This window comes from Solanum dulcamara, chromosome 5 (genome assembly GCF_947179165.1).
Source record: "Solanum dulcamara chromosome 5, daSolDulc1.2, whole genome shotgun sequence".
Classification (NCBI taxonomy): Eukaryota; Viridiplantae; Streptophyta; class Magnoliopsida; order Solanales; family Solanaceae; genus Solanum; species Solanum dulcamara.
Window position 1 is genome coordinate 9,589,521 of NC_077241.1, and position 9,233 is coordinate 9,598,753.

At 33.6% G+C, this 9,233-nt stretch overlaps 1 protein-coding gene across 5 annotated transcripts; it reads right to left on the reverse strand.

Moving 5' to 3' along the window:
• Window positions 1-4,416: 4,416 nt before the first annotated feature.
• On the reverse strand, window positions 4,417-8,230 carry LOC129890410 (E3 ubiquitin-protein ligase CCNB1IP1 homolog). 5 transcript variants are annotated; one of them, XM_055965966.1, is made up of 12 exons: window positions 8,026-8,230; window positions 7,855-7,922; window positions 7,691-7,766; window positions 7,521-7,581; window positions 6,960-7,035; window positions 6,533-6,605; window positions 6,142-6,187; window positions 6,002-6,032; window positions 5,567-5,822; window positions 5,211-5,371; window positions 4,749-4,989; window positions 4,417-4,676 (listed from the first exon to the last, which is right to left on the reverse strand). In XM_055965966.1, the coding sequence occupies exons 5-12, from the start codon at window positions 7,027-7,029 to the stop codon at window positions 4,670-4,672; spliced, it is 885 nt and encodes a 294-aa protein (XP_055821941.1). In that variant the 5' UTR covers window positions 7,030-7,035; window positions 7,521-7,581; window positions 7,691-7,766; window positions 7,855-7,922; window positions 8,026-8,230; the 3' UTR covers window positions 4,417-4,669. The 5 variants fall into 5 exon arrangements, with proteins under 5 accessions (XP_055821941.1, XP_055821937.1, XP_055821938.1 ...); XM_055965962.1 differs by having other exon boundaries at window positions 4,749-5,019; XM_055965967.1 differs by lacking the exon at window positions 4,417-4,676 and having other exon boundaries at window positions 4,745-4,989.
• Window positions 8,231-9,233: the final 1,003 nt, after the last annotated feature.

Consider the following 9,233-nt stretch of genomic DNA (forward strand, 5'->3'; position numbering starts at 1 on the left):
CGGCCCATGATACATATTCGGATTACTATTACTATTAATGGGAAGCTCGAGGCGAAAATTTTGGGCGCTTCATGATAACTTTTGAGGATATTGAGCCTTAGCTACGAGTTTACATTGAGTACTCTTTCGGTATTTTTTATCAAATAGGATTATTGATGTGCTTACTTGATTGGTTGGACTTGCTTGACTGCAGTATGATTATTCTCGTGCGCTTTCCCCGTATTTGCAGCTTGTATTATTCTCTTATTATTAGTAGTATCATCGTGTAGCTTAATATATATTTTCTTCTTTATGAGTTCGGTCGGCCTATGATGCCTACTGGATACCCCGCGTTTCCGTATTCATACTGCACTTCTTTATCTTTTGATGAAGCTTCCAGTTCGATCCAGCCTCAGCGCGTGCCTGATCATCCGTAGCGGTGCCAATTTCAGATTTGTGGTGAGCTCCTGGCGTTCAGAGACTTGCTACATTCCCTCTTTTGCTCTGACTTATTTTTGTATTTTGGACAGTCAGATCTGTATTGTATATTTATATATTTTGTCAGTTTTTGTACTTAGTAGCTCATGTATAAGTGACATCAGGTCCGGGGTTTGGTCTAGTGTTAGTCTGTCATCTCTTTTGGTTACTATCGGGCCTTTTGTATATTTTGTAGCGTATTTACATATTTATACCTTGGCCTGACTTTTCTTAGGTTATATTCTCTTGCTTCGGCCTTCTTGATTATTAATTATTTAATTAAATTGAAATTTGTCTTCCGCTTGTCTTGGAATTGACTTATCTACTCGGAGGTTATGATAGACGCCATAATGACCCGAATTCGGGGGTTGACACAAATAATATGTAAGAGGTTACAATGGTTTTAGAGAAAATTATAGCCACTTTCTACCCTTAACTCACGTGAGTAATGAGGCATAAAATGCAACTACTCACTCACGTAATAGGACAACAAATGAGATGCATTAATTAATAATAATAATAATAATAAAATGTTCAAATCACCAATTTTAAATATAGTTATATTTGACACTCAATACTTTATTACATATAATTATATTTGAAATAACTTATGGTGTAAATATTTGAGGCATAAAGGGCTCAAAGAGAAAACGATAACAACGTGAAAAATGAAAAGTCAAAAATAAGGAAGCAGCAGACTTTGGCTGACAGTCATTTTTGACTTGTGTTCTTTTAGTCTCACTGCTTATTTTATGCTCGATTAATCTGAATTTATATTAAAAAAATTTACTGATATTTGCTGCTTATTTGAGGCTCGATTAATTTGAATTTATATTGAAAAATTTTACTTTAAAAGTTGAAGATAAAATATTGTCTATCAAAAGCGATTACATATCAAATCCGAACTTTCTAATACTTACCACTTCACAAATCACAACAATCTTTGACAATGGAGGATATATATTGCATGTGTGATTTATCACTTAATTAATGAATTTGACATTTCTGGTACTGAATATTTATCCATGGGGTAACCCAAATAATGGGATAATTACATTAGATGGTCATTTGGTCATTTTAATTATCAAAAAAATGGTCAATCGATGTATATTCGGTATATATTTATGTATCATCAATGTATATTTCATGTATAAAATGTATCATAATGTATATTCAGCGTATAACTCATATATAAGTAATCTATATTGTACGGTCAGTGTATACTTTCTATGACTTTTGGCAATCTATATAGCTATATTATATAGTCATTGTATATTTCTTATGATTTTTGGCTATTTTTTTATATAAATAAAACAATGCTATATTTGTTATAAACTAATTAATTTATTGTATATATTTTAAATTGTCCCAAAAATAATTACAAATTAGTACGAAAAGTTAGATAATAATCTAAAAAATAAAACATAATATTACTTAGTATATCGGGAGATATATTTAAATTATCATATAATTGAGTTATTTATCCTTGCCTCAAGTTTGTTATTTAATCATGATAAATAAATGAACTTACGTATATATTTTGGTGCATGCACGACAACATGAGATTGAGGAACTAATTTATTTATTCGTCAGAACAATTGGCTAAAAAAAAAGAATGAATATCCTTACTCATTGCAAAATTATGAATACTATGAAAATAGGGTAAAGATGATTTTAGTTTAGTTTATATATAAACTCTCAAATCCTTTCGGCATGTCAGAAAAGTTTAAAGTGATAAAGAAAGTTAAAAATAATTAATTCTAAATTTTCTGGTATAAAATCCCTACTTCACTAGCAATTTTTTTGAAAAACTCTATTTATTCTGGTGTGAATGACATGCAGGCTATATTACTTGATTTTAATAGGATCTCTTATAAGTGTTGTTTCTATCTACTATTATTTAAAAATAATTAAGTTATTAATGATCAGACGAAGTCAAGAAATAATCCTTCACGCACGAAATTATAAAAAAATCTCATTTAAGATCAAACAATTCTATCAAATTGAGTATACTGAGCATGAGCATGGCCTGAAGAACGAGCTTGGTAGGCTTGACTCTGCTCGCTAGTATTTAACTTGGTTAGATTTCGGTCAAAATTTAGTTCGACTCAGCTCGATTGACTCACTTTTCGATTACTTTAAATTAAATTCATTTATTAAGCTTAATTAAGTTAGCAATATGTCAATGTAATAATTATTATAATAATTTATAGTTTGTATTTTTAAATTAATACGATGTAATTGATTTTTTTTTACACTCATCATGATTATTTAAGATTACTTTATAGGTGGTACAATACGTCATTAAAATTTAAAAATAAAAGATTAATGAAATTTAGTACTATTAGACCACTTTTTGAAATTTATTATTTTAATTTATACCTAAAAGTTCTATTCTATGTTCAATTTGAATTTAAAGTAATAATGCATATAAATTCGACCACACTTGAATGCAATTACCAATTTAAACTTATAATATCTGTATTTTTCTTAATCAACACCTATTTATTATTTATTTAGTTATTTCTAATTGTGTAGCATTAAGCAGGACTAAAAATTAAAGAGTCAACTCAATTTCAGTTCAAACTCGACTATATTTTTAATAAAACTTAACTCAAACTCAACTCGATCTAATATTAATATAAGAAGTTTGATTGAGGTCAACTCAATCTCAGCTCAAACTCAATTATATTTTTAATAAAACTCAATTCTATCTTATATTAATATAAAAAGTTTGATTGAGCTCGGACTCGGCTGGAGAGCAAGATTGTCCAGGGGTGAAGAATCTTGAACAAGGGAGACAAACCCTCATATTTCTTTTTTCAAGAAACATCAACTAGGAAATAAACTGCCCCCACTTGATTTGGGAATTCATTGAATCCCACCGCATTTTCCCATCTATTTCTCTCTCTTCCAACAAACATAACCTAGGCATAGTATAAATATAATAATGATAACAGATGTAGTACAAAATATATTATCATAAATTTCAAACCAAAAATAGGAAATACTCTAAAACTGCTTCTTTTTCTTCTTTTCTTCCCTTCAACTTTCTCATTCATCATCCCAATTCAACACTCATTAATTCGCCCTTCCAAGGCAAGAGAGAGTACTGATCAAGAGAAGTCGTCCCTCGTAATTATGGATGTTAAACAAGTGACAAACTCTAAGGATGAGTACTTCCACAGGAAAAATGGAACTAGTACTACTTTAGAGTATGGAAGATTATTCTCATCACAAGGGAAACATGGTAAAAGGAATGTGTCATCTACCATGAGTTATTTCAGCTTAGAGTCATTGTTGTTTCTAATTTGTGTTACTGCATTATTGTTACTTCTGCCATTGATACTTCCACCATTGCCACCACCACCACCATTCATGCTGTTGTTGATACCTATTTTCATTTTTCTACTTCTTATCATCTTGGCTTTCATGCCATCCAATAATGTCATGTGATCAGGAGACTTAATTATACATATTTGTAAGAAAAATATTTAAAGATAAATTGACAATTACTTACATATATACAATACAGTTCTTTCATTTTACATAAAGAGCAATTTCTCCTTATTTACATTCTTGTTTATTGTTATTCGCTCTTTTAACTTCTCTATCACTACTATTAATTCCATTTGTCAGATATACATTAGAGAAGAATTCTGGCAATGTAAGGGAAGGTATATCACCTCTATTCATCACTTGATCGTGATAAATTAATACAATCTTGTGTCACATTTGGTGCAAGTCTGTGTATGTAAAAGCCAATCACTCCCAAAAGTTCCAATTCCAATCACGAAATCATATAAAAACAAACGACAACAATAAAACGTTATTGTAGGTTAGCAGCATGTAATCTAAAGAGTACTGCCAATTTACAGCACAAGGAAGACAGTGTTTCCATTTTCCAGACTAGTAACTTTTGAATCCTCAAGTATGAAAGACGCATATGCTACACTTAAGTAGTGCAAGAAAAGTTACAACTATATTAAACTGTAACGCATATCACATCATCCATTTGTTTGTAAACTATGAAACATTACTCTACATCATCTTTACTTTTCCCACCACAAAAGAAAGGTCAGCTAAGCATTTCAATATCTGGCACTTTAATTCACAGCAAAATTTCTCAATGAAAATGTCAAGGAAACCTTGTCCATAGTTGCATCTCAAGTATATTTTTCTCCACACTATTGGAATTGAAAGATCTCCAAACTTAAAACCTGGAAAACCAAATGTTTGTAAAAAGTTTGTTCTCACGTATTAGTTTATTGGATTTGAAGTTTGGGGCTTACGTGAACATCTGCGGTCTGTTGCGGGAGAGTTGAGGTCTCTTAATTGGTGATAGGATGAGATTCCTAAGGGTCATTGAGGGATTGCTTGCTCCAGTTGCAACGCCAAGCATAGGATGTGCACCTGCTCTTCTGTTTCCAGCATCCACTGGTACTGCTGACTGTCTTGCAGGGGAGCCACTATCGAAAGGGCCAGAGTTGGAACCATTCTGTCTTGTTGGAGGCCACATGTCTTCTCTTGGTCCTGGAGTTTCAGGAGTGAGAACCGACCAATCTGCGACAAATGAGTCGACTAATGTTTTGCTAAAAGGTTAATGCAGCTTTGAGAGAGAAATAACCCAAAATTCAAAGAATTTTGAGAATGAGTATTCAACTATTCATGCACTAAGACGAACAAATCGTGTTGTTCAAATGACACCAGCCTCACATGTGCCATGTGACTGTTCTAAATACAAAATGAGTTACCTTTTCTCATAGTATCTCTGTTGTCCATCATATTAGCAGGATTTGCAAACAAATCAGGCTCTGCTCTTGAAAAGAAATTACTTGGCTGAATGGCTGTGCGCTTTACTGAATCGTATTCATTTCGCAACTGATCATACATTTCATCAAGTTTTCTTTTTTGCCTGACAGTAGAAACCTATGTTATTTCTGAGAGCACGTACCAAAGATAGCATATTTCAGTAGTAAACCACAGCACACTTTGCAACCTCCCCAGTTAATAGATTATAGTGGATAATAGAGAACTTTGCAGTTCCACTGGATTTCTTAATTTTTTACTTGGGACAAATAGAATCTGCTTTATGTACTGTAAGATGAACCTGGATTTCTCAGCAAATTTTTCTTGGAGTTCCTGCTTGTCTTTAGATAAGGTCTCAATCTCTTGTTCCAACATTTGGCACTTTTTAGCCACCTTCTGGTATGCAGTATGCACTTGCTCCAATTTTTGAGAGAATTTTTCCTGCATCATCTCACATTTCTGACGGCATTGAGCTATTATCTTGTTCATCTTGAACTGCATTTCCAATTCCTTTTGCCCAATGTGGAACATCACACTTCTGTAGGCACTCTTCATTACTGGGTGTGATTAAGGAGAAAGTAGTGAAGCTAACAAAATACCATTCTGTAAAGATATTGTTACCCTACATCAACTTTGGGAAGTAGTATGTTAATATTATTAAGCCAACTTCACTATGTTTTAAAAATAAAACTGAATAGAACAGATGTGGCAACACAGGACAGACGATGAAGGATACATATCTGTGGTGTAATTCCAGCCATGACCATCTGCATGAGGGTGTGAACAAATTTTAACTAGGATGCTGATTAAGAAATGAGTTAGAAACAAATATGATTAGGCCACTGTAAATGTACCCTTTCATAAATGTGTGCTTACATTTATCCATTCATCACTTGGATTGACATCCACAGGTTTCATGAGACTGAAACAAAAATATCAGAGGCTGGGTTACATAACAGCCTTGACAAGATTCTACAAATTACTCTGAGTGATTAGAAAATGCTATTAGAAGTAAACTTACAACCTAATTAATATATAAAATGCAGCAATGGAAAACAAAATCAATATTCCGGAAGTGTCATACTGAACACCCCCCTACCCCCACCCCCCCAAAACACACCAAAAAAAAGATTTAGAAAAACAAATCAAAAGGAGAAAGGGACAAGAACTTAGAGAAAATGCAAATTTAGGATATACCTTTTGCAAAATCAATCATTTTAGGTGAACGAAACAACACTTGATGAAAGTGATACCAGATAGCACTAACCTTTTAGAGAGAACTTGATCACAAATAGGACAAGCAGCATCATTGCTGAGAATCTTACTGGCATCGGTCTGACCTATTAACGTTGTTAAGGAATCATAGCAGTTGTACAACAAAATCATGTCAATGAGAAAACTGCGCAATCATACATGCCTATATGGGAACACTATTCCTTTTTATGGATTACGGTGGTAGCCATGCTAGCTTCCACACACATCAAATGAGCCTTCAAGTACCTGTTACCTACCACCAGTATAGTAGCAGATAACTCTTCCCACCAAGACAATGGCGGATGGGATTTAGTGTCACCTCTGCTGGAATCGAACCTTGATTCCCAAGATTTTAACTTTACTTCATCGACCGCTAAGACATTCTCTGGAGGATGGAATGCGCACAGAACACATATGGAACACATACAAAACTAGGATACAGAAGATGTGGCCACAGGTGGTAGTGATGGCCTGTCCTTCCAGTTCTCGCCAGCAAGCATTGCATCTCATCTCAACCTTCAGAGATGATTGTCAATTTCATAGCACATTATACAAAGTTCTGTAATCATTAAAAATTCTGAGCATAACTTTTCTGATCCCATGCATTTCTATAGCCTTGGACTCAGCAATAGTAAATGAGAACTGATTAATTATCCCTACTACAAAGTTGACAACACTGCTGAACAAACTTTGCATCTCAAATGACACAAAAAGACAATCCACTTAAGAGCTAGAATATCCATAGCTGAAACCTCTATCTTCATATAAACTGTTGAAATATCAGGGTTCATACTTGGATAGCCGAAGAAAACTAACAGGAAAGACACAAAACTTGCTTTGATAAATGTAGAAAAGCAAGTTAACTATCACGTGAAATTACTTGCTGCTTATGTATTGAAAAATCAGTTTTATACATGTTGATGAATACTCAACTTTCAATGAAGAAAAACATCACGAATAGCATGAACCGAGATAACTAAGTATCAGCAAATTTAACTAACCAGCAGTCAGCTACTTCACTTATAGTGTACAACACTCAGTTTATGACAAATTTTCCAGATCCTGTCAGTAGGAAAGCTAAAATAAGAATAGGTAAAGTTTCGATCCTATAATTTTCAAGCCGCCAAACAGATAAATCAGAATATCAAGTGATTGAGCAACAAATTTTCACCTTCAGACGAGCTCAATAACTAGCTTATCAGCAAAATTTTGATCCGAAACCTTGAAACGAAACAAATCTGCAATCACTGAAGAAATATACACAAAATCAACAAAATATTACAAACAAAATAAAAAAAAATAGGGAGAGCAAGATTTATTTTGCATCGTACTTACAGAATTTGAATAAATCAGAACAAAATCGGTACTTCGAAGATACAAAATCGCCAATTTGAAAACTCAACCTGAAAATCACAGAGAAGAAATAAACGAAATCAAACAATTTCAATTCAATACCAAATCGCGAGATTCGAAAACGAATATAGAGCTGTAGAAATTCTACATAACCTCCACGAATTCGAAAATCTCTGGTGAAAAATGTACGGCTCCTATGGAATCGAAACCCAAGCATGAAAATTTCGAATTGAAGCTTCTCTCTGGTTCATCTGCTACTGCAGTAGTAATGTTGCGTTATTTGAATTTTTGTTTGAAAATGGCGGTAAAAAGCCGTTTCTCGAATCTCGGGATTTATATAGGATCCTCTGACCCGACCGACCCGACTGACCCGTTGATGTGCAAAACAAGCAAATGGAACTGACATCTAAGTCCGAATTAAACTTTTCTTTTTTGAAAATTTTCTTATTAACCGTGTGACAAAAAAAAAATCAATGTACTTTTTAATGGAAAAAAAAAGAATGAGCAATTGACATAAATAGTCGATCATCATCAAAATAATAGCTAGCGTCCTTTGGAATGTCTCAGTTAGTATGGAAGGTGGGTCTCTACATGAATGACCCGAATTCGATCCCCCACAATGTCTTTTGAATCGAGTTTGTCGTACAAGACTTGTCTAATGCGGTTTGTATCTGTATGATAGTTTGCATGTTATTACACAGTGGAGGGTTTACCCAGTGCGCACAAAGTATTATTGGCAAACATCTGAGTAAGAGAAAAGGCATAAATTCAGCCCCGAACTTGTCACGAAAAGTCAATTACAGGCTTAAAATATTGTGACGACCTATTACACACCTGAATTACTTAAAAGTGAATTTATTTCAACTCTGACGCATATACAACCAGTCGCATGATGAGAAAGTGTTTCATACTCGCACCATCATCATCATGTCACTACTGCAAGTAAGTTAAAGAAAGACAAAAGAGGAGGTACCGTCCAAGAAAAATTGATAGCAACTTTTGGAAAAGTTGTTGCCTCTTTTGACAGAAAACTTTGACAGGAAACTTTGGAAAAGTTGTTGCCCTCATTTAATTCATTCAGAAAAAGAGAGAGTAAAAATACAAAGAGAGTTATACACCAAAATAAATATTGTAGCCTTAAGTGTCCTCTTTAGTAGTTGTTCCTTTTACAAGAGAGAAGTGTTAATTGTTGTTTTCTCCTTGTATTTGAGAGCAGTGTACTCCATATTATCATAGTAAGATCCTTCTACCCCGTGGTTTTTTCCCTTAATCTGTTTGAGGGGTTTTCACGTAAATTCTCGTGTCCAATTTATTTTCATTATTTATTATCATAACAAACTTTAGTTGTGGTGGTTCCTCCC